The sequence below is a fragment of the Saccostrea cucullata genome, unplaced genomic scaffold, assembly GCF_032062105.1.
Source record: "Saccostrea cucullata isolate Sc308-1 unplaced genomic scaffold, CSIRO_AGI_Scuc_v1 ctg1135, whole genome shotgun sequence".
NCBI classification, from domain to species: Eukaryota; Metazoa; Mollusca; class Bivalvia; order Ostreida; family Ostreidae; genus Saccostrea; species Saccostrea cuccullata.
The window spans coordinates 209,265-235,113 of NW_026924282.1; the positions used below are offsets into that span (position 1 = coordinate 209,265).

Consider the following 25,849-nt stretch of genomic DNA (forward strand, 5'->3'; position numbering starts at 1 on the left):
AAGATTCTACTTCATGTGAATACAAAAATAGATCTGCTTCTACCTGGTCAAAACTCGTACCCAATGGTATTTCAACAAATTTTTTGAGGACCCCATCTCCAAAAACTACTTATGTATTGTCAATCGGAAACATGAGTTAATGATTTGATTTATTAATGAAGGAGAGAATATCTCATTTACTTTAAAATAACTACAGTATTTTATAGTTCAATAAACAGAGAGAAAATGTATTGTATAAAATTTATTGAAAGACTGCAAAATAGAAATATACATCAAAAGTACATTTTTATCAATAACAATTTTGTGTATAGGAAAATACATAAATACGTATCACAGACAAATCTTTTTTTTTTTTTTACAAAAAAGATCAAGATTTGATTTTTAAAAATAAAAAAGTTAACATCGCACTCCTTTCTTAGAAAACTCTCAAGTACGCAAAGTTGTTATTTTCTATTTCTGTAAAACAAAAATAATTCACAATGCACTGCAGAAATGTGTTTATTTCTCCTATCACCGTCCATTTGTTTTTTCGAAGTGCTCAGTGGGAGATGTTTTATTCCCGGTATAAGATTTTGAAATGTATAACGCAAGGAATGCTTCCACTAACTGAAATATAAAATCAGCTCATTTTATTCTTTTTCATTCATTTATATTAGGTAGTTTTTATATGTATACAATGAAATTTTAAGAAAACGAATAAAATTCAGCCTCAAAGTCTATTCAAACAATGTAAATAGGGGTAGATTAAACAAGGACCTCCTAAATAAACGTGGGATCAGTTGCCATGAAGGAGTGAGCATCTGTCGACTGGCCACATCTGCCATGTGCTCCAAAGCATGATCAGGAAAAAAAGGAAAAATCTGTAGACAATTCAGTGTGTAGATAAAGGCCTAACAATGAGTATTAAAAACGGATTAGTCAGCATTTATCAAAAAATAGGTTGCATTTTTATCGGCCATCATATATATTATATATATTATTATTATATTCATACGACTTCAAAGGAGTCAATTGTTATTCTTGTTTCTTCAACTTGTTTTTCAATAGCTTGCCTCGCTTTGGACATTGTTCATATTAAAGTATCTTCTTGCAGATCGAATTAAATGAGAGACATTAACACAATATTCATAGGTTAACTGAACATTGCTGCATAAGTAAGGGAAGTTGGCCATTGCAAAATTAGTCATCGCAAATTATCCATTTCAGAGTATAGTAGTTGTGTGTATAGTGCGGGGAACTAGATAAATAAATTTTATAAGAAAAAGCAAAATAAGCATCGGTCTCCTACTAGCATCAGGATTAGCATTTAAAAACAGGATAGCCAGGATCAGCATCGGCAAGCAAAGGATACATGTAGAACTAGCATTGACCTACTAGATCAGAATATCAATGAAGTTTTATTCTGGAAAAAAAGAAATTTGAGACAGAAAACTTTTTGAAGGTTACATTCGGTAGAAAACTATCTGTATTATTCATTAATTATTATTATGTAATTGAATATTTTCAATATCCCGAAGAACCAAAATGAATTTGAACTACCATAAATATAATATATTTTGGATTTCGAAACTGCATAAGAATCCTTACAAATAAAGATTAATTTTGGGTTCCAGTCAATGTTCAACCAAACCTCTTTCTAAAATACTTCCTACTAAGATATTGAAAGTAGTGAAGAAAAAACTTCAAGAGATCTATGCAACAATAATGGTGTGAATCACATGTGGATACTTAAAAAATCCAAGGGAATTTTGAACAATTTAAAAGCATGATTTTACCAAAATCAACAGCTTTAAAATTTACGACTTTTCAACTTTATACACAACCATTATTCACGATAAATTAAAGTCCAGGCTTATCAATATCATTGACAGAACTCTGCTTTTTCAGTAAAAAATGGAACTTTAGAATTTACTTACCCGGTCATTAGTAATGTGCAAAATTAATTTGTTAAAGCACATTCTGATAGCCCACAAAAGTACTCTGAAGTTGACATCACAAGATGCTTGAGGTTCTGATAGACAATATCTATGGTTTTAGGAGACCAAGTCTTCCATGGCCTACAATCTATTGGAATTCTCATGGGTTCCAATTGCGCTCTGTTTTTGCAGAACTATATTTGTATTCATATGAAGCAGAATTTGTGCAAAATCTTTTGCGTGAAAAGAAGAAAACACATGTCGTGGTCTTCAACTCGGCATATTGATGAATCAACGACGTATTGTCATTTATCAATGGTGATTTCCATTCCTTTATATGTCGATACGATATATCCTTGTGAGCTTTAGATAAAAGATACTACAGAGTCTGACACATCTGTTTCATACTTCGATATTTTGGTTATCTAACAACCAAGCTCTATGATAAACGTGATGACTTTACCTTTTCTATCGTGAACTTCCCTTCCCTTATATGGAGCAATATACCTTCATCGCCTGCACACTAAGTTTATGTATCTCAGTTGATTCGATACGCAAGAGCATGTTCTACGTATAAACAATTTCTAAAACGAGATAAATTATTCAGTGTCCACACATTAACCTATTAAACAAACATGTAAATCCAACTATTAACGTTAGACAACAGTTTCGTTTTTAGAACGTATAAGAATGTTATTTTCTACTGAATTATCTACAGATTTTTTTTTATTTGATCGTTAATGACAAGGAACACGTAGACTTTGTTTCTCTTTGACAGTGAATGCGATCTCCTCCATGGCAGCTGATAATCTTATGTTTTAGAGATCTGTATTTGTCCTGCTGTCAATTGTTATTATCCAGTTTTGATGTTTATTACTGTTCCTTATCATAATGTTAATTGAAAATCCATGTACATCTATCTATCTGAGTATTTGAGCACAGGGGAAATTTTAAGAGCTTGCGAGCACGAATGTGTTTCCTCTGTTTTACCTATTTTGTCAAAAAAATATCATTAAAACATTTAGTGATTAAAACAGAAAGTATTGTTTTTCTAGAGTAAAAAAATTCTGTATTTTTTAATACATAATAACTTTAACTTTACCTCAGTAATAATAAGTAGAACACCAACAGCAATAACGCCCGAAGAATAAGAAGTTATTTTATTTACCAGAACATCGTAGCATCCCTGAAAAGAAACAGTACTTTAGAAATAAGAATATACATCTCTTTCACTTTCCAGCCATCCATCTACTATTATCTTTACACTTGTATCTATCTTTCTGCCTGTGTGTGAATTGTATGTAGGGATGTATTTATGTTTAATTCAAATGGATAATCCCACATTATCTTTGAGTTGTTGGTTTTTGTTGCGTAAATGCTTTTTAATTACCTGGCTGTTATATGTTTCACTATCGACATTTGCATGACATGCTGAAGGAGCTGAAGAGTACGTGCTGACAGTGACTCCATTACAGCAGGTCTTTGGAATTTGTGAATTTGTCTGCTGACATTCTCCACTAGTTGTGCACCAAGGAGTCTTGTCAAAATCATTAGTTGTGCTGACCACAGGACTGACTGCACAACAATCCAACTAATCAAATGTGTAATACTTATGTAAAAAAAAATTCACATGCATGCCGCTAAATATAAAGCAGATACCAAAGAAATTGGGCATTGAACTTTTAACATTTCAATTCACTGCATTTAGCATTGTAGTGGAAAGTCCATCTAACAAAATTCAGAAAAAAGTTTTCTGTTGAATGTCTAATGTAAATGATATATTTATATATAAAAAAAAAACAACATAAGTTTACTTTACGACAGTGATAAAATGTGTTTCATTATGAATTACCTTACACGTTGATGTACTTAATTAGTTATAATTTTCTGTGTTCTGTCAATTGAATGTGAAGGGTATTCTCTTCTCAATGAAATGGATTACAAATAAAATTTTGATGTATCTTTAATTATATATGCTTATACTTGTTATATGTATGTTATAATCTATTATGTAATGAATGAAACTATAAGATATCCTTTAATTGTCTGCCTTTGATTGATAGTTTGTTATTTAACGTCTCTCTAGAGAATTTTTCACTCATATGGAGACGCCATCACTTGCCAGTGGAGAGCTACACACTTTTCCTATACTCGGCACTCAGGGCCAATGAGTAGTAAAGGATCTTTTTCGTGCTAGTATCTACTGCGACACGGTACCTCGGTTTTTACGGTTTCATCCGAAGACCGGTCTCCATGCACGATCCACAGTAGGATTTGAACCCGCGAGGTAAAAATTTACTCCTTACTTCGCAACTCTAGAGCAGATGCTCTGAATGTCGGCGTTAGTATTGCACCCGTACTTGCCCACAAGTTATTCAATTTGTTGGGACGAACGCTGACATTCAAAAATAAGATTGAAAATTCAACGCTTCAACATAATACTGCGTCAGATGTTATTAATCTTTAACAGTTTTAGTAATTGCAAATTTTTTTATTAGGTGTATTCAATTAAATATTTTTACCATTATGCATACCTCCATAAATACCATATTCCAGGAATTCGAAACTGTTTCCGTGGTACTGAGGGCATCATCTTTGTACTCTTCATGTAAATTGTCTTCCAGCTGATTTTTGGAAGAGGTTTCTTTTATCTTTAGTTAAAAAGATAATGTATTGTTTGAAAATATACCAATGCTAGATATGTGAATTTTATAACTAAATTACAAATATACAAATAATAAAGTCGTTCTGCAAAGCTCAGAATCTAATGCTTACATGTCTACATCATTAAACTAATAACATATATATCATTACTGTAAAATTAGGGGGAAACATAAATTTTAGTTGGTCAATCAAATGTTACGACGTTTTTCATACTAATTGTTAGGCCTTTGTTCATACACTGAATTGACGACGGAATTTTCCATTATTTCCCGATCATGACAAGGAGCACACAGCAGATGTGACCTGTCAGCAGTGGATGCTCACTGCTCCATGATACCTGATCCAACCTCTGATGTTTTGGAGGTCTGTGTTTGCTCTGCTCCTATTTTGTATTGTTTTATTGACTTTGATATTGAATACTCTTCGTTATCTCCATATCCTTCTTCATATATTAATTAACTTCTTATACAAGAATACACCGTATTCATGTCATCATTCACGACGGATTTTTCTGATATTCTCCATATTCTTAATGTATATTGAAAAAGTTTATGCTTTATTATAATAGACCGTGAAACATATTTTACAAACTTTATTTATGATAAGAATGGAAAACATTTAAATGATAACAGCAAATAAAATTCATTATTTCTTTGTTAAAGTCAACATTAAAAGAAACAACAATTATTAATTTATTAGAATATAACTGCAATTTTAATCAATTTCTGTATTATGAGGTTAAAGAAAGGTCAATATTCCAAAATACAAATAAAGTAATATGAGACTTAAAACAAAACGATTAAAAATCTGTTATATCAATTAACGATTTTATATCTTGTTGGCATAAGATGGTACCGGTTTGTAAGTTGCCATACTTTTTCTCATTGAAATGTTTCATTTAGATTGTACCATAAAAAGATTTGAATTAATTGTGTTTAAACTGCTGTCAATTTGCATTATTTTTAATTGCTACAGGTTCTAAGTGCACAAAGCTCACTAATTGAAACCTTCTTCACTTAAATTAGCACTAATTGAAACCTTCTTCACTTAAATTAGCACCTTGCTCAAGTCCATATTCAGCTAAGAGAAAGCCGAAATATCTGTACAATCAATGAATTATTTAATAATGATTTCCGGAAAGTCTTTAAAAAAGTTTTAATCAGATATTAATAAGGAAATGCAAATCATATATTGGAACCCCTAATATCATATATTTAAAAATCGCTGTGTCCATGCCTGGGTATGGGAATTCCAAAATAACTTTTTAGCTAAGTACCAAATTGTTGCTTAAAATCCAAACTTAGTAGGTGCAAATGGATTACAAGCATAATCATAAGATATTAAATGTATAATAATCGATGTTAAAAAAATTTCTAAATTTTTCTTCATCTTCAGTGTTTACAGGCTTAAATTCCATAGTTACATCAACATTTGACCATACATATTTGAAAAATATCGGATTTTCAATTTAAACTCCACTGTTGAAAACAATGAGGGGGGTGTTATATATAGCGTGAAAATAATTTTGTTATTTATCCTTAAGCTTACCTTCATACTTTGATTTTACCCAGAGGTGAATAAAAAAACATTGAAATCAATTTTGATTTTAATTCGAAAGTTGCTATAATGCAACATCAAATTTATAGTTTAGCATACGTTACTCAGTGATAAGTGTAAATTCAAGATTGTAATAAAGTCACATTGCATATTATCCACATCTCTTATTTTTGATTGGTAAATGTTTGTTTTGCTCCCGATTTGTTTATTTAAAAAGGGACTTTTCAGCTTGAGTAGTAATATTTTCTTTATCTGCATACATTTTGTAGGAGAAGCTACGAATTTATAGAAGGTACCAAAATTAATTATCTAATTATTAGGCTACATGTACTTCATTTCTACAGTAAAACAAAATATTAATCTAAATTCTAATTCTTGATTTTTCAGTTTGAAACCCTTTCACGACCGCTAGCTTTAGCGATGAGAATTGACAATTTAATTTTTACCAGTAAAAGAAGAGTTACTAGTTCAAAACACGATGATATATCACGATCGCACATAAAATTGACTTCCTGGAGAAAACACGGCTTTTCAAGATGGAAAAGGCTTAAACTAAGGTTGCGCGTAAAGTAAGGGTTCTCATTACTAGAAATTTTCTCAAAATGTATAGCCACTTAAATTTTTTTTTAAAAGAATTTTTATGATATTGCCGAGATTTCACACATTTCTTAATTTATCATTGAGACAAATAATGACAGACGTTTTCAAAATAATTATCAGTCCATTATTTATAAATGTACACTGAATTGACAACAAATTCTTCCGTTATATCTCGATCACGACTAGGAGCACACGACTGATGTGACGGGTCAGCATGGGATGCTCACTCCTCCATGGTACTTGATCCCACCTCTAATATTCATGAGATCCATCTTGTCTTTGTTCTGCTCCTGTTTTGTATTGTTTAAGGACTTCTGAGCTTGAATACTGATCGTTATCTTCATATTTTTTAATTCAAATGATATGAATTTCTGACCAATTTCATTTTCGATTCAACCCCTTAGTCAATACACCCTAATAAATACTTTTAACAGATTTGATATATATTATATATATGAAAAAGTAATGTGTCGAAATGATAGCAGACAATCTTTTATAACTACATACCTTTTCTCTCGTGTGAATCCACAACCCAAAGATTATCAGTGTTGACAAAAATAACATGAGACCAAAAATAAAATACTGTAAGACAAAACAAAGTTGAAGAATTTATCAAAAACAAATACAGAATATGTAATATTAGTAATATTAATTTACTACAAATTAAACAAACTTTATTATCTTTTTGTTTCTGCAATTGCTATCCAACTCAATAAAACATTTTGATCAGTTATTTATTGATTTCCATATTTGTAAATATATTTTCACACCTATGGTATTTCACATTCTACCATTGTTACTTTGTATGTTTACTCTTTTGCAGATAGAAATGATTTTTATTTATTTTGCATGATGTGATAGATTGTAGTTATGAAAAAAGATTTAGAGTAAAGTAATAATATGTTTCAATAATGTGCACTCTTTTCAAACTGCAACTACCCAAAATGAAAAGATATCTCCCTCTCTCTCTCTCTCTCTCTCTCTCTCTCTCTCTCTCTCTCTCTCTCTCTTGATGCTTCTAATATTCTGCCATAGGATTATATTTTTTCTATCATGTTCGAAGTGTTGAAAAAACTGTTTTCATTTTCATACATAACAGAAAACATAAGAAAAAAATTCTGAATATGTGCTTATTTTTTTCAAACGTAAGAGCATGCTGTCATCAGGCCAAGATTTTTGTTTGTGTTTTAAGTTTACGGTATTTAATTTTTTATGCATATAGCATGTATAGATTAACAAGAACTATTCTGATTAAACGTTTACGGACCAAAGGTTTGTACATTGACTTTTAAATGAGAGAAAAGTTCCTACTGGGAACAATTCTTTTATAATTCCATTATAGGTACTTCATACAATTTGTAAGGAAACTTTATTTTGAGGTAGAAACACTTCTATTTCATAATCTTCATATATAATATATTATATCATATGATTGCGCCCATATGAAAAGGGTCCTTATGGCAATTTTTATGCATTTTTAGTTTTTCACGGATTCTGATAGAGTAAGGTTAGAAGTTGTCAAATATGAATTTTCATGGTCCTACGTCTACTCTAAGTATGTTTTTTCTTCATTTTTATCAAATATACTTTAACAGGTTAATAATGACGTCATGTTTTTCAACAACGTCAAACGTTTTCAGAGTGAACGTTGAATGATTTTCTTCTGTAAATTTACTTTGGTGATTAATAGTTGTATAATATTTAATATTTTTCCATGCACATTATTTTTATCTTATTGTCTCTTTTAATTATTAATAATTATTTCATAGTTATATATATTATGGATTCATCAGTCGTGTATAGTATTATGAGTGAGTGTTTGTTTTACATTTCACTTTTCTATGACACCAGGGGGAGACCTGAACAGCGGGCAACATCCATTTTTTTTTTTTTTTTTTTTTTTTTTGTTGAAACAATTATTTTCTCAAACAAAATGTTAACTGGTAATCCATGCAAGAGTCAATTGATGAGCCTGTAGAATTCATTTGAAAATTATTTTGATTTAAACATTGCTCTCGATATAGAATTCATTTGAAAATTATTTTGATTTAAACATTGCTCTCGATAGGTCAAGATTTCAGCATAAACGATATTATATCTTTAGTTACCATATATGTGAAAATTAATTTTTTAAAAATTATATCTGGAACATCATTACGCTACCTAAATGGTACTGCGAAGTGAAAATTTATTTGATTGTTCGTTCTTTCTAAATTTTATATAAAGACAGAAAAATTGTGAAATGTGGTACATGTAACATGTAATTACGATACACAATAGACAGTAAATAAAAAGGAAATTCGGTTGATTCACTGCATCTATAAGTTTGTCTGTCTGCATTGGGTCAATAATGACACTGCTTTTTTTTAAAATATAAAGGATACACGAAATATTTTTTAGTCTAGCAGTAAAAATATTTTAATATTAACCAATCAAAAGGTGGAAATTTTACAAACAAATGAATGAGTTATAATCCGCACACATTTACACAAGAGATAGACCCAGGCCAGGATTAACATCTGTAGGATTATGTGTATGTTGGTGAAGGGGGGGGGGTAAAATCTAAATGGCAGAAACTTGCAATTCTTGTGAACACGAGTTAAAATAAATTAAAAAAAATTTAGATGCACCCAGTACCATTAACCCCACAACTTGCAGATTCACTTTTTATTTAGGTTTGAAATAATATGCTGTCTATTATTATTCTTCATTTTATATTTGTACCTTTAATTCTGAGCATTGCTATTTTCAAAATCGCACAGCGATCATAAACACTATGAGCCTGGAACTGAATTGCTATGAATTCAGTATTATTAATCATGTATATAATGATACCATAGAATTAAAATCTCTGGTTTTATTTTATGAAATGGATTGTTTTAGAAGCACACCCATAGAATTAAATTAAAGATGCCATTTACGGTTTATATGTATAGCTTTTGTTGGGGTATGGATGGGTTCAAGATTAATAACATGTAATTGTTTATGCCTTAATATACAGTCAGTTGAATATGACTGTTTTGTATAATATGTTTCCTGACAATTGTCTGTGAACTGGCGGAGCTTTGAAATGTCAGATTTTTTTAGGGATGTAAACATCTTAGAAAATCATCATATTATTTATGACGTAATTAAAAAAAAATCCCCTTCATTCTAATATTGTTTTCTAATTTTATTCTATAAAGTGAGTTTTAAAGAGTATGAATTCCATTCTGTTCCCGTGCCCAGGGACGTAGCAACGGGGGGGGGGGGGGGGCTGGGGGGGGGCAGGGGGGCCTGGGCCTTCACTTTTTTCCCCAACCTTACTTATACTATAGGAATTGATAATTGAAAGTCTGGTTGCCACCCCCCCCCCACTATTAGTGATGTACGGAAAACGTAGTATAAAAATTGGTACTGAAAGTAGTTGACCCCCCCCCCCCCCCCCCCACGAAATAGGATTTTCGAATTTGTGCAACATTAACTTTTTTTTTGCTTGACAACTTTTTCAGCGAAGTAAAAAAAATTCTCTGGCTGCCCCCCCCCCTCCCCCCAAACTTTCAAGAGCGATGCTACGTGCCTGGTGCCAGAAGCTTGGATACATGTATGCTAAGCCTTGTAAAGCCTACAATTGTACATGTTACGGAAATATATAAGGACACCCCCACCCCCATCCCCTGCACTGCAGCCAAAATAACACAAAATGCAAGCAAATTTTTGCGGTTTTATGTCATGTATTTTCAGCATTGAATTTTCTTTTTCTGTTAGCATTTACACGTAGAATAAAACCCGACCATGAACTTATAAGGATTTTTTTTATCAACCAAAACAAATAAAATCATATTTGAGCATGTTTAATAATATTTATCCATAATTTGATGGCAGGTTAAACAATATATTATTCCACTCTGATAACTGCAATGAGATTATAAGTTCAGTGATGATTGAGTTTTTAGCATGATAATTGATCTGTTAAGAGACATCCAATGCTGATCGAGCTTTTATGAAAGACAAAGTTCGTCATGGCTTAAGGAATTAATTTGCAGATAATGCTTAAAACATTTGAACTCCGTATGAAAAAAAAAAAACAACAACACGTAAGTACCAAAGAGTTACATGTTTATTAAATTTGGAGATCTTGAAAATAAATAGCTATTCATGTATGGGTAGTTTAGAGAACAAAAATGATATTTTCTTTCATTTATTATTTCATTTGTTTTGAAAACTCATCTTTTTCAATAGAGTTCACATTTCCCAATATTAGATAAATAGATTCAATATAAATAATTTTATCTACCCTCCATCCTCTCTCTCTCATCAGATTTACTTGACCAGCTCTATTTAAGTTAGAACATTAAGAACATTTTTTTTCATTCGGATGTTTTTTTGCTTGTTTTAATTTCTCTAAATTGAAGTGTCTTTGTGCAACAAGAATAAAAGACAAATCAACATTTTTAATATATTCGATCAGTGCATACTATTTATGCAAGATATATTACTGTATTCAGCGGCGGCTCACACAAATTGGTCCGACCAAAATAGTTCCATCATGATAAGTAGATACAACATTATTGTTCATGATAAGAGTAAAGTTGTGTATGTCATACGTTAAAGAAATCAAAAATAACGTCAAAATATTATTAGAAAGTCGCTTTACCCCCGAAATGCAAATAAAAAATATCAATATTCCTACGCTCGCTCCCTCCTCAGCCTTTTTTTTTTACATGTTTGATAACAGAGAATAATTAGGTCATTCTTCGATTCATATCTTTTCACCGATGAATTGATAATACTATATCAACATTTGTATTATGTACATGTTTATAGTCCGTTAATTATCATAAAATTTCTTCTTAAAGAAAAAATTAATCATTCTGTGTGTGTGTATTATTAAATAACGGAATTTTCAATCCCTGGGCGGATTCTGCTCGTGTGTACACTTTGTAAACTGTAGGGTATGTGTGGCAAAACGAGAACTGGGTTGGAGATTCGGGTTCGTGTTGAAGTTCAGCATGCCATTTTATATGGAACTTGAATAATGTAAGTAATTTCTGCGACGAATACATTAGTATATTTCAGTAATTTTCAAAACAAAAAAGGTTTTCAGTTTAGAATTTTCCGACCCGGTCCTGATTTTCCTAACCCGGCCATTTTAAACACAAGTTGTTGCAGATGCAAATGTTAGAACAAACTATATATAGTTCAACAGGGATTGTATAATTTTTATTAATCAGAATTCGTATTCATATGGTCTAATTAAGAAAAGAAAAGTTTTGTCTGCCATCGTAACTTCTCGGCAAAACAAAACGTGTTTCTCCGAGCTCGCTGGATGCGTTTGACAGCTCCATCGCACGTGTGTAGACCAAGGCTAATGTTGGTCTTGCGGACACAGGTACATGTAGGCCTATATGTGTACTGTTTGTTAGGAGACTGGGTGACCGTAATGCTATGGACTCACGAAATTTACAACAGTTCCGTAATTAGACAGTGCAGTTTTTTTTATTAACGTCATTATAAACACTGTTAAACATATTAAATCTAAAAGTCGAATATCTTTGGATATGGGGTAACCCATATCTATTCTTGTTAAAGTTTAATTTATTTAATCATGATTATAAGGTAGACGCTTTACATGTTTATTATCTTTTTAAAAATGAAATTCGTCAAGAAATTATTTCATGCAAATAAAAAAAAAGCTATAGATAAGAGATTTGAAAAAAAAAAATAAAGTCTGTTCAATTTTGCAGTTTTCCTTTTTTCTTTGTTTTCCTTTTCTACATTTACAGGACCTTTTTCCCAAAGTACAACAATATTTTTTTTATTTAAAAATTCATAATTATGCTGACGATTAAAAATGTTTTTATTTGGTCATAAAATATCTCTTTTAGAATCCGGGAGCAAATTCATGCGAACATGCAGCTGAAATGTGAAAAAGTACGCAATTAAAATGAATGTCCCTGTCTGGTACCCCTATTACATCGATTGTTGACATCAGAGTTATCTCTCCTATTTTTATTATTTATAGAAAATACAAATAATCTTGACTATCATGACTATCGTTCTTACACATTCTTGCTAGATTTGTAAAAAACTTGGAAGATGTATGTTTAGTTTCAACATTTGTACAAACAATTTAACAACAGTTTAAGCAGTATGCACCGATGAATCAATGTTTACATGTGATCGACGCGATCGCAATGTATATTTGAGAGTGGTGGAGCGGATCTCAAAGAAGTAGGAAGACAATTTTCCTTTGCAATATTTTTTACGATATACCCTGTCTAAGATGTATTCTAGAAATGGTATCAATATGTAAATAAAATTTATCTAGAGTATAAAGGTTCATTATCCTATCAGAAAACACCTTGTCTACAGCTTCTATACATTTACGCATGTAGGAAAACTATTGGTATTATAGAGACGTATTTAATAATGTTTGTTAAGAAACCAGTGCTAAATGTTTTTATTTATATCTATTAAAATCAGTGGATTAGGAGATTCAGATATTTATTAAGTTAATTTATAAATGAAAATAAATTCCACATGTTGGAAACAGCGATAAAAACTCTGGATGCGTCAAACGTCAAAACACGTGGTTAAAAAAAAATCTGCGACGAAGTTCACCGTCAATCTGCAACGTCACATCTTTATGACGTTATTTCTCTGTTTTAGCAAAAATGCCATAAGGACCCTTTTGTCATGGGCGCAATCATATAAGTTATATGGTTTTAAGTACCGGTATATATTGATAAAATTCAAATGTGCTTCAAGAATATAATGAGAGCAAAGTGTCTATTATTGAATGGTACAAACAAGGAAAAAACTTATTTCTGGAAAACAAGTTTTGTAGTTAAAGAGGGAAAAAATACGAAATTAAGAAATTTACCCCATATATCACAATATTCCACCGTGGTTTCTTTTGTTTTTTGTCGTTCAACGTTTCAAGAAAAAATCCTATAATAGATTCAAACATTACGAAAAACCCTATCACAATTAACATTGAGGATAAGATTTTTATTTCGTCACCAAGTCCAGTTGAAAGAATTGAAATGATGTTCAAAATTTTGTTGACATGACTGTTCAGTAGGACCCCTCCAAGTATAACTGCACCAGTAAGGAACCATCCAAATCCGAAAACAAACTGAATAAAAATATTCAAATTCACTTCAAGGGTTAACAGTAAATCTGCATGACTTTTGGTAAATAAGAGCAACAAAGAATTAAATAAAAATGCTTGTACATTCAAACACCCATGCATTAAACCATTGATATAGTCAATGGTACATGGCAATTTTATCAAATGGTTAACGTTATTTAAAACAGATTTCAACACAAGCCTTTCACTCTTTGAACATTTATTTTGATAAAATATACTACGGAGTCGAACACATCTATTTCATATTTGGATATTTTACTTGAAAAAGACGTTAATGGTAATCTAACAACCAAGTTCGAAGTTGACTTTAACTTTTCTATCGTCAACTTCTCTTACGTGTGGAGCAATATTCCTTCATCAGCTGCATGCGGAGATTATATATCTCAGTTGATTCGACACGCAAGAGCATGCTCTACGTAAGAACAATTTCTATAACGAGGCAAATTATTGACAAACAAGTTGATGGAACAAGAATATTAGCAGTCTCTTTTAAAGTGATCATTTTGTTAGTTCTATGGTCGATACAATAACATTGTCAACAAATACGATTTATCATTGAGTCAAATTCTGACAGACTTTTATCAATTTAATTGTTAGTCCATTATTTATATACTGAATTGAAAACGGGGGATTTTTCAGTTATTCCCCTGATCATGACAAGGAGCACACGGTGGATGTGACCGGTCGGCAGGGGATGCTCACTCCTCCATGGCACCTGATCCCACCTCTGATGTTTCGGAGGTCCGTGTTCGCTCTGCTCTTATTTTGTATATTGTTTAATAGACTTTGAGATTGAATACTGTTCGTTATCTCCATATCCTTCCTCACTTCTCCATGGCACCTGATCCCACGTTTTTTTTTTGAAGTCCGTCATTGCTCTGCTCCTGTTTTGTGTTGTTTAATGGACTTTTGATCTTGAATTGTGTGTCATCTTTATAAGTTTTACTGATAGAGAAAAAATACATATTTAATAATAGCAAGATTTGGGACACAAATAACCACCCCATAGCATAAAGATTAATATACATCATGCTTCCTTAATATCTATACTTAATTGCAGTGAATGGTTAAACATATTTTAATCAATCTATAAATCAAAATTATGTCCGAGTTCAAAATGTGTCAACTACCGGTCTCCTCAGTAAAAGATTTACTGCATCATAAACAATTGACATGTCAATTCATTTCTGGTTATTATTGCATAGATCATTTCTAGGAATACAAATGTCTCATGCCCCAAAATTCATTTATTGATTGAATGTAGAAGCTGTACACAATATATCAACCCATTTTTTTCATCATATTTATTTTTTAAAACTTCGAAGTTCTCTTCAAGGATATAAAATTTTCGAATATGTTTTTTGAAAGACGCTGTTGTGTACAAAATAAAAAATTCAGAGAGTATTAAAGTTAAAAAGTTCATCAATACAAATCTGGATCAGAACAAAGACGGACCTCCATAAAACTTAGACGAGCTCACTTTTGATCTCAGTCTCAATCTTAGCAATACAATTAATAGTGAAAAAGTGAAACTTAGATTGAAAGTGAGCTCGTCAAAGTTTTATAGCATCCAAAACATCGAAGATGGGATCAGGTGCCATGGGGGACTGAGCGTCCCCTTACCTGTCACACCCGGCGTGTGCTCCTTGTCATAATCGATAAAAAACGGAAAAATCCGTCAAGAAATCAGTCTTTAAATAATGGCCTATAGTTAGAATGTGAAACGTCAGCATTTGACACAATGATTGTTGTTTTCCATTAATCGACCAAAGAACTTGAGAAACGATGGCATTAAACGAGACTGTTGCTATTCTTGTTTCATCAACTTGTTTTTCAATAACTTATCTAGTTCAAGACATTTTTCACACGTGATGCATGCTCTTGCAAATCGAATCATATGATATTGAAATTATATACAAACTTAAGTTGTTGAAATTGATCAAGTAGAATATTGGAAGTTTAATTTTCCCCTTCGTGAAACATGGATTCGTATTAAACATAAAGAGTCATATTAAATCAATAAAATAAGAGTATAATACACTAACCAAGATAACATTTACAATTTTCAGTATCACGCTTAAACGATGATCTACATGTACATCCTTCCTTGATTTGCAATTCTTTTCTTTCCCCATAGTGGAAGTATTTCTACAAAATAAATATATATTTTTAAAAATATATATGTGAGTTTAAATTTATCGTAAATTGAGCACATTACGCCTTATTATATAGTTTGACTACATTAATCATTTTCCCTTCATGTCCATCTAGAATAACCGTCTTGCTATTTAAAAAAACGTTAGGCTTTGCACACTTATATATAAAACATCTCTAAAGAATCGTATACATGTATTTCCAAAAATACAAAGAGGCGTGAATTTTCTCTGAAAACATGAAAAAACAAAGAAGGTAAAGTAATTGATACTTATATGTATTCCTATGAATCATCTAGCAGTGTATATTAATCTTAATATCGAATAAGACCCTCGGGATTGATTAAATGATTGATTATATACATTGTTTAACGTCTGTTTCACTCATGTATGGACACGCCACCACTTGCCGGTTGAGAGCTGCAAATACTGTCCTATAATCGGCACTCAGGGCCATTGAGCAGAAAGGGAACATTTTCGTGCCAGCACCTACTGCGACACGGGCCCTCGGTTTATAGGGTCTCATCCAAAGGACCGTTCTCCATGTTCCTCAGTGTGATTCGAACCCGCGACGTAAGGATTGACTCCTTACTTCGCGATTCTAGAGCAGTCGCTCTAACCACTGCGCCACGCGGGCGACATAAAGTAGGACTTAGATGCGTGGTTTAAGGTGTAGAAAGAATTATTTATATGTTGTAGGGTCTGCAGATGAAGAGCAGCAGAGATATATTGATTTAGGTAAGCAATGCCACATATGACCCTGGTGTTATTAATATTTATTTGCAGAGGAAGGGGGATGAATTAAATGGCAAAAAATAAATCACACGAAGTGACGATGGTATTTCATGTTCATTTTTCTATGCGAATATTTCCGAATTCAATTGAATAAATATAAAGACTCTTGACTTTTTAAGGCTTCAGTTTTTTTTAGATATTCTCATCGAAACATAAATTGGTACAAGTATGACTTTCAAGAAAGTTTGAGATGACTTCTTTTTCCTTTAATAATACACAGAACAAACAGTGGAATGTAGTATTTTTTTCGTGACTATGACAGGAAAAACGCTCTTTTTGAAGAGGGGGTTACTAGTGGTTAGTAAAAAAAACTGAACTGAACAGTCTTTGACGAAGGAAAAAAGGAGTGTCCAAACATGTAGATACATGTAGATATATTGTCAATAAGAAACTCCATTATCTTTTGATGTCAATTTCATAGTACTTGTTAGTACAATCAGAATGTTAACAAAGAGTTAATATTTGAATTTAAAGATTACCAGTGTCTCAAGGACATGATATACCAATAATATTTCTATTGAACGTTCGTCAATGGTTAAACACTTAAATATTTTGTAAAAGTAAAATAGTATTCGAAGAACCAGGAAAAAATAATCACATTTACAACTTATTTTTACTTTGACAAAAGCAGAAAAAAGGTTCAACTACAGGAACTACCTACACTCTCTACATAAAACATTCAACTTGAATATCTGAATCACATTTTAATAATTTAGAATTGTAGATCTTTTTTACATTATTCATTGCATACTACTCTGCTGGATGCTTAGCAACGTACATGTACGAGGGTTGTCCCGTAAAATCGTGGACAAGTTGTCTAGTGTGAAAAATAAACATCACTGCGTTCTGAAATTTTCACTGTTATTTAGTACATATTTTAGTAATATACACAGCAAATTTCAGATAAATATATGCATAAATAAACAAATTATGAGATTTTATGCCATGTATTGTATCACCTTACGGCGCATGGATTATAACGTCAAAATGTCTAAAACAGCGTCACGTTTTATCTTTGCTGAAAATGAAGTTGGATGAGTCCGACTTAAATTTAGGAATTTCATTGATACACATTCTTTAGTTTCCATAAAAAGTCGAAGAACCAATTGGCACCCTCATGCGATCTTCTGACGATTTATTAGTAAGTTACGAACAATATTCTCACCATCATTCAACTAATAGAAAATCTCATATCGGCGGTCTACTGTGACAGCGTCTTTTGCTATTACATTAGGAGTTTGTCCGTATGTTTTGTACTCCCCAGGGACTCGATCAAAAAAACTTCGCTAAGAAATCTCCTATTTCATTTGTATACTTTAGATATGGTGATATTTTTATGATCTTTTTCTTCTATGGTCATTTCAAGTCTCTAATGGTGTCAACATCGAAGGTTACAACATCGAAATAAAACTGAACTGTTCTTCGGTGCGCCGTAACGTCATAAAACGTCGCCATTTTTCGTGTGTTGTGTTTACCACTTTCCCATTTCGAATGCTCGAGAAACTGCCAGAAATGAAACAAATGCCTTTAAATTTTTACAAAGACTACAAAATTGATTGTGGAATTGAATTAGGATAATTTTAATCCAAGTCTTATGTATTTAAAACTTTTATTTTGAATTCAAACTTGTGTATTCTTTAATAAAACCTTGGTTTTTGACCGTGCGCCGTAGGACAATACCTCGTACACATTCAAGCATTATAAAATCTTTATTTTTGCCTAAATTTTATCGAAAATTTTATATTGCACTCAAATATGATAAATAAACATTCACTGAAATTTTCAGCTTAATGCGCCTATTACTTTTGGAGAAAAAAAAGCTTTGTCCACGATTTTACGGGACAACCCTTGTACACAAACAACGGTCTTGGCAATGAGACTTCAGTTGAACAGGCAATTGCACGGACTAGGAAATTTAATTTACCTAACTGTATTTGTTCCAGGCTATCATTATCAATTTTGAATCAGTTTTAGTTCTATTACATAAATAAACAATTTTAGTACAAAATCAATACAGTGCAGAGGATAAAATTGCATTGACAGTGCCATTTAAAGACAAGCGGTAAATGAATATGGAGAAAGAAAAACACAGAGATTTTTTTAGTGTGTGACAAATAAACTGTTTAAGCGTACTTAATTTCAACAATATAATTAAACACACATTATTGGTTTAAAAAACCTTTTTGTTTTGTCTTCATTTAGCATAAATCTATATAATTAATCCTGTTTTGCTTGGTGAAATTTTAATTAAATGAAAAATCCAGATGCATGACTAAATCATACATACCTTAACTTTTTAATAAAATCCAATAATTTTTGCAAGATTCACCAAATTAACATAGAATAGAAGTTGTGTAAATAAATTGCATTCAGTTTTGGTTTCATGAGCCTCTGTATTTCCGGAACACCAGAATATCAAAACCTGACGCCTGTGTAACCGAGCTATTGAAAATGAACTTGTAAATGCGTGACTCTATCTTGGGGAAAAAATGTTCTATATGATATATTAATTTTTTACGAGAGATTTCATTGGGTATTGAATTATACCGTTCTCAAAAGAAATTTCATTGTTGAAAGTCGCTTAAATGGCTAAAACATTTACTCTTACAGACACTGTGAGGTAAACGACTTTTTTCGTGACACACACTGTTTTTCTATATATTTTTGAGATATAAACTCATGAGGCATAAAAATACATGATATATTATTCACCATATTATATTCTTTTGTTTCAGCTGTTTGCATTTTTGAAAGCAGTATGATTTCTTGTTGGACCCGAAAAAAAGCGAATATATAATGTAATACATTGTAGAATGCATAGTAATTCTTTTGACAAATGAAAAATTAGGTTAACTTGTTACCCCTAAGGTCTGGATTAAACAAGAAGATAAAGAACATGCTAAAAAAGCCATTTACATAACAGAAATCAGGAGCAAAGCAAACATCTCAAAACAAAGATAGTGTCAAGTGCCACAAATGGAAAATACATCCTCAGTCGACAGGTCAATATGAAAGATATCATAAATGTAAAGGCAAGTACAAAATTTGAAAAAAAAAATCACTATAAAATTGTGAAAAAGTGAAGATGACGACCACTGGTCGGTCGTTAAAAAATGATCATATAAGCAAATCAAACCTGTAATGAGGCCATAAAAAATTGACCCTTGGAAATTCGACAGGTAGACTGGCTGCATAAAAGGATTAAGCATCCCTTGTAGACGGGTAACGTTAAAAATTATGTAAAAGTTCTTTAAATACAACTATAAAAATAAGCCTTAAACTACAACAATAAGTCCTTACCGCAGGATCGATGGCATATATTGTTCATTTAGTCTACCTTTCTTTTTTAATTCTTGTAGTTAAGTGAAAACGGAATGAATGATGGTTTGCATTTTACATTTAAGTTTACATTTCTTTAAAAGAATCTCAATATATTTCACAAAGAATCCATTTTAACAAACTTCTCATGTGTCCCTTTTTCTTATTTAGCCCAACATTTGCCATAATATTCGATAGAAATGTTGTTCGACGCCAGTTGCAAAACCGAGGTTTCCTGTATGTTAGGGTCTTTAAAAATGCTTGCTTTAAGTGTTTTTGCTTCTCTCCTTCTTTCAACCACAGACCCGCGTGATACATTTCTGATGATGTTAACATAATTTAAAACGAAGACCTTAAGGTTTCGTCAAAGGTCAACATGTCTAAAAAATTATTTTTACAATAGCTCCAAAACTATGTGTGGTATAAAGTCAAAACGTTTACAGTTTATAAATATATCATTGCTTAATAGATAGATATCATTGCTTAACAGCAGTCTCGTTTAAAGACATAATTTCGTAAGTTTTATGGCCGATACAATGACCTTGTCAGCAAATACAATTTATCATTGAGTCAAATGCTGACTGACGTTTTTCATACCAATTGTTAGTCCATTATTTATACGCTGAATTGACGATGGATTTTTTCCGTTATTTCCTGATCATGACAACGAGCACACGGCGGGTGTGACCGGTCGGCAGGGGATGCTCACTCCTCCATGGCACCTGATCCCACCTCTGATGTTTCGGAGGTCCGTGTTTGCTTTGCTCTTATTTTGTATATTGTTTAATGGACTTTTGAGATTGAATACTGTTCGTTATCTCCATATCCTTCATAGAAAGTATCACTTGATAACAAATATTTTTAAAAAGATTGTTTTTTGAGAAAAAGTGTATCAGAAAATGAGCATATTTTTAAAAAGAAAAATGCACCTGCTTAATTCTGTCTTTTTTTGTGAAAAACATCATTGCAGAAATAATATATGTTTATCATTAAAGGGCAAGTTGAACGTGAATGGTCTCTGAAAGGCTGCTATTGAAAGCATGACATGTATAAAGACAAGACCCCTATAGAATCCGCCATTTGCATTGTACTTTCACTTTCAAGTCTTAATATTTGGACAAAATAAACATGGAAAACAAATTTCCAGAGGCTATTCAAGTCCAACTTGCCCTTCATTGATAAACATATTTTGTTTCTGCAATGATGGTTTTCACTAAAAGCACGGAATTAATTAGGTGTATTTTTTGAGAATATATGCATTTTAAAGAAGAATTTTTCTCAATTAATATTTTTTCCAAGTATTTTTTTTATCAAGTGGTAGTTTCTGTCTATTAATCAATGAAAAATTTACAAACTGTAAAAGTTTTAACTTTATACATCACATAGTTTTGGGGCTATTGTAAAAATAAATTTTTGAACATGTTGACCTTTGACGAAACCTTAAGGTCTTCGTTTTAAACTATGTTAACATCATCAAAAATGTGTCACGCGGGTCTGTGGTTGAAAGAAGGAGAGAAGCAAAAACACTTAAAAGGATTTCGTTTTTGATGTTTAATATCTAAGGCAGTGAAGGGTTTTCTTAAAATTAAATTTGGACAAACAGAATATCTCTTTAAAAACCAGGAGTATAGGTTTTAACTTGGATGTTTGGTATGTATAAAAATGTTATAATGTTTACAACCTATTATCATTAATTTGCAAAAATATTGATTAATACATGTGCAAACTATGTATTGATAAATGTTATTGAAAGAGACATGCGAATTAAGTCTTCTGTTAGAATATGTAATTTTGATAAATGAATTCACTTAAAAAATTCCATTTGAAAAAAAAAAAGTTTATTTCTTCTTTAATAAAATTTCGTTGACACACCTGTACGTCTCCAGATATTTTCCTTATATTGAGCATAATATTTGAGCATTTGAATAAGGTAGAGCTTGTCAATTGACTTGACTCTCGTCAAATATCTACATAAATTACTACAATGAGTGTTGATTAAAACAGGTACAGTGAAATGCGCTCAAAGAGAAAAGTATAAGGAGTTTATGCTAACAACGAATTGATTTTCATTTCCATACAATTTAAACACTCATGAAAACTGATTCCACTTCTGATGTATTTAAAAATCCTCGTTTGCTGTATTCACACATTTTATTGTTATACCCCCCCCCCCCGCTTGAAAAGCGGGAGGGTATATACAGTGAAAACTGTCTAATCCGACACCTGAATAATCTGACACACTGTGAATTTTCATTAAAGTTTTTTTTCCCATTTAACGAGGCTGGGGTGTGGCAGCCATTTTCAGACTATTTTGATCTCCTTTAAAAAAAGAGCTCCATATAAAAATATACAAAAATGATCAAATTCTAAAATTAAAATGTATGAATTTTTTCTTTGCCAAATGATAGTTAACAGCTTAAGATAAAAAAATAAGTTAAATCTGGTGGCCAATTTATAGTTAATTTGTTGACCCCCAGTCTCCTTAAGTATTTTCTTTTGTTTTTAAAACTGTGCAATCCGACATCCTGTCTATTCCGACACAAAATTTGTCTCCCAGTGCATGTCGGATTAGACAGGCTTCACTGTAATAATCGTTATATCCGTCCGTCCGTCTGTCTGTTACACTCTGAAGTACCCAACTCTGATCCGCTACTCCTCCCATACCACTGAATAATTTTTATGAAACTTTCACAGAATCTTTATTACAAATTGCCATTGTGCAACTTCTATTTTATTTTTCAATCCGACACATATTTTGGGTTTCCCATAACAAACGATGGACACTCCTATTATATTCATACGGGAGGCGGGGGTATCTTTAAGTTAACTCATTGCTCACAGTACCTCTAGTTTTAATAAAATTAGCATATCTATTTGTAAATACTCTTCACGGTAGCTCAGTCGGTAGAGCGCTCGCTCCGTGATCGGGAGGTCGTGAGTTCGTATCTCGGCCGCGACTGACCTAAGTCGATAAAAAAAAAATGGGTAGCAACTGTTCCTTCGCCATGCGCTCGGCACTTTCAAGTGAAAGTTGCGGGTCCTTCGGATGAGACCTTAAAAACCGAGGCCCCGTGTCAGCAGCAGGTGGTGGCCGATAAAGATCCCTCAATGCTCAATGGCCCTGAGTGCCGAGTAAAGGTCAAAATTTGAAGCCCTTCACCGGCATACGGTGACGTCTCCAAATGAGTGAAAAATTATCGAGAGGGACGTTAAACAATACACAATCAATCAATCAATCTATTTGTGAATTCATATTTTGTATTTTGAAGCAGAACTGTCAACATGTATCTGAAGCCTCATTTTGATACCTAGATATAACAGCTTTGTTTCATCATTGATTTTTTTTTCTAATGTTGATTCCATACATCCTTTTGGAATTTTAATTAAAAGTTTATTTAATATATATTACTAGAAATGGGAGTCGATAAAAATTAAGTAACACACTTCATGTTACCCATGATTTCAATTTTTTATCGTCAATTTCCATTGTAAACAAGGAGAAATAGAGTTTGCAGGTTGAATTTGGTCTACCCCTTCCATATTTTAAAATAATGTTTGTTTATTTACTCTCAGACCATACAATGGTATATGAGGTACAGGAACATATTTACATATATAAGAGTACAAAGTCAAGTAAGGAAGAGTAATGTCAAATTAGAAAATAGTTACTGAAATCAGGCCAATATGTTTTGAGCAAACAAAGACAGTTTTAACAGATAGTCAACATTTGGATTGACATATTTTTTTCAAATTTATAAGTATTTACATGAAAACAAAACTACTTATCAATAAGTTTTACACGTAAAGACGAAAAATATAGACATTCCATCACGTAATGAAATTCATCACCCAATGTATTTTTGTGATATAAATTACATATTCTTAAAGATCTGTTTATTTGTATTAGTCCATCTACCAGCTTTGATTGGAAGTTTTTGGTTACAAGTTCTAAATTTTGTTAATTCAATTCTTACGTCTTTCGGGAGTTTTTTTAATTACATTTCTCGTCCAAAATTGTTTTGCAAAATCCTGTAATTTAAACATTTACATGAATTTGCTATGCTCATATGCTAGCAACGTTTTTTCACAATTGATTTTAATCATGTAATTAAAAAGGAATTTTTCTTCATTCACACATAAGACAGACCACAGGAATTCAAGATATATCTTATACATTTCAACCATGGGTGCATAAATAATCCTTCAGAAAAGAGTTTATAAAGAAAGCAATACATTATGTATGTCAGCTTACTCTCATGTGACATCAAACATTAAATTTAGCCCAGTAAGTAACCATTCGTACTTTTATACGTATTATTAAAGGATATCGCCCAGTATCCCCATACACCATACAATTTGGGGTACTGTACTCGTACTTAACATGCAAAGCAAATTTCAAAAATTTTAAGTGTACCTTTTCTAAGACATCTATGTTTTCGTAGCCCCTAACTTCACACCTGTACAACGAAATTGGGCTTATAACTCTGTCAAAAAGATCTATTTGACAATCTACTGGCAAATTGAAATACTTTATCTTTCTAAGTACTCCATACATTGCTTTTGAAGCTTGTTTAGTTAAGTGTGTTTTATACTTTTGAAAAAAAACACTATGAGACATGATAACACTGAAGTATTTAAACTCGTTCACAATTTAAGTTGGTGCTTCTCTGTACAAATATATTTTGGGGGGGATTCTTTCTCTAGAAAAAATTACTATCTTAGTCTTGTCTGTATTTACTTGAAGTTTACAGTGGTCACAATCAGAGAAAATGTTCAACGCTCTTTGTAAATCATTTAGGTTATCAGAAAGTAAAACTGTGTTGTCAGCATAGAATAGTATAAATATTTTAAACATAATCTGTATTTCATTTTCTAAATTTTCACATAAGCTATTAATCCCTTCAATATTATTCTGCAATAAATAATTTTCTAAATCATTGATATATATGATAAAAAGAAATTGTGATAAATCTCCACCTGCCTTACCCTGAGATTATACACACGAAAAACTATTTTTTGAGGTATTTTGGTCAATACATATCTTCGATTAAAATAGATACAGGTTATCGAGAAATAAGGTGATGATATAAAAATAATTGCAATATCGTTATAATCATTTTTTAAAAGCTCTGTTCTCGATTGCAGAACCTTTTTTAGTAAATACAATACAGAATAAATCGAATATTGACTACATTTTTTCATGTGCATTGTAAAGGTTATTATTTCTACGCCGCATTGTCTTCTTTTAACTTTTGCTCGATTAAGAGAAATTCACTTTACATGTGTAACCGATTGACAGGATACAAAGCATAAACCCTTTCAACTCTGAAGGTGATTCCTAAAGGAGTAAACATCCCCTGTATTAGAATCGCGATCTGTCACATGCCTCATGATCATATAAAACGGGAAATTCTGTCAACAAGTTTTGCATAAACAAAAAGATCAAACGAAAGTTATGAAATATGCGTAAATAAATCAATTTAAATAACAATACCACAGCGTCGATCGAAGAATTTACAAAATGCAAATATTAATGGAAGTTTAAAATGTGCATTTTAGCAATACATTAAAATTATATTTTAACATGCATTACAGTTTAGGTGTCCACTAGAAATATTAGCACTTGTTTGTGATAAAACTAAACATTTTTAAATATCAATGGCTTTTCTTCTTCTCATTGAAGCTTGTGTAAAGTCCGATATTAATTGTGC

The 25,849-nt window shown here is 31.8% G+C and overlaps 1 protein-coding gene and 1 long non-coding RNA gene across 2 annotated transcripts; both read right to left on the bottom strand.

The window, feature by feature from the left end:
* Positions 1-409: 409 nt before the first annotated feature.
* Positions 410-6,134, bottom strand: LOC134266135 (uncharacterized). The gene is made up of 5 exons (XM_062748380.1): positions 6,129-6,134; positions 4,451-4,567; positions 3,307-3,507; positions 3,019-3,102; positions 410-606 (listed from the first exon to the last, which is right to left on the bottom strand). The coding sequence occupies exons 1-5, from the start codon at positions 6,132-6,134 to the stop codon at positions 511-513; spliced, it is 504 nt and encodes a 167-aa protein (XP_062604364.1). The 3' UTR covers positions 410-510.
* Positions 6,135-7,241: 1,107 nt separating this feature from the next.
* LOC134266132 (uncharacterized) lies at positions 7,242-15,954 on the bottom strand. The gene is made up of 3 exons (XR_009991899.1): positions 15,918-15,954; positions 13,603-13,857; positions 7,242-7,319 (listed from the first exon to the last, which is right to left on the bottom strand). It is a non-coding gene; the product is annotated as an uncharacterized LOC134266132 (long non-coding RNA).
* Between the last annotated feature and the right edge of the window lie 9,895 nt (positions 15,955-25,849).

Coding starts and splice junctions, on each gene's coding strand:
- LOC134266135 (XM_062748380.1), bottom strand. Junction 3,508..4,450: donor GGAATATGGTATTTATGGAG/GTATGCATAATG, acceptor ACATTTGATTAG/TTGGATTGTTGTGCAGTCAG. Junction 607..3,018: donor TTCTACTTATTATTACTGAG/GTAAAGTTAAAG, acceptor TTTATATTTCAG/TTAGTGGAAGCATTCCTTGC.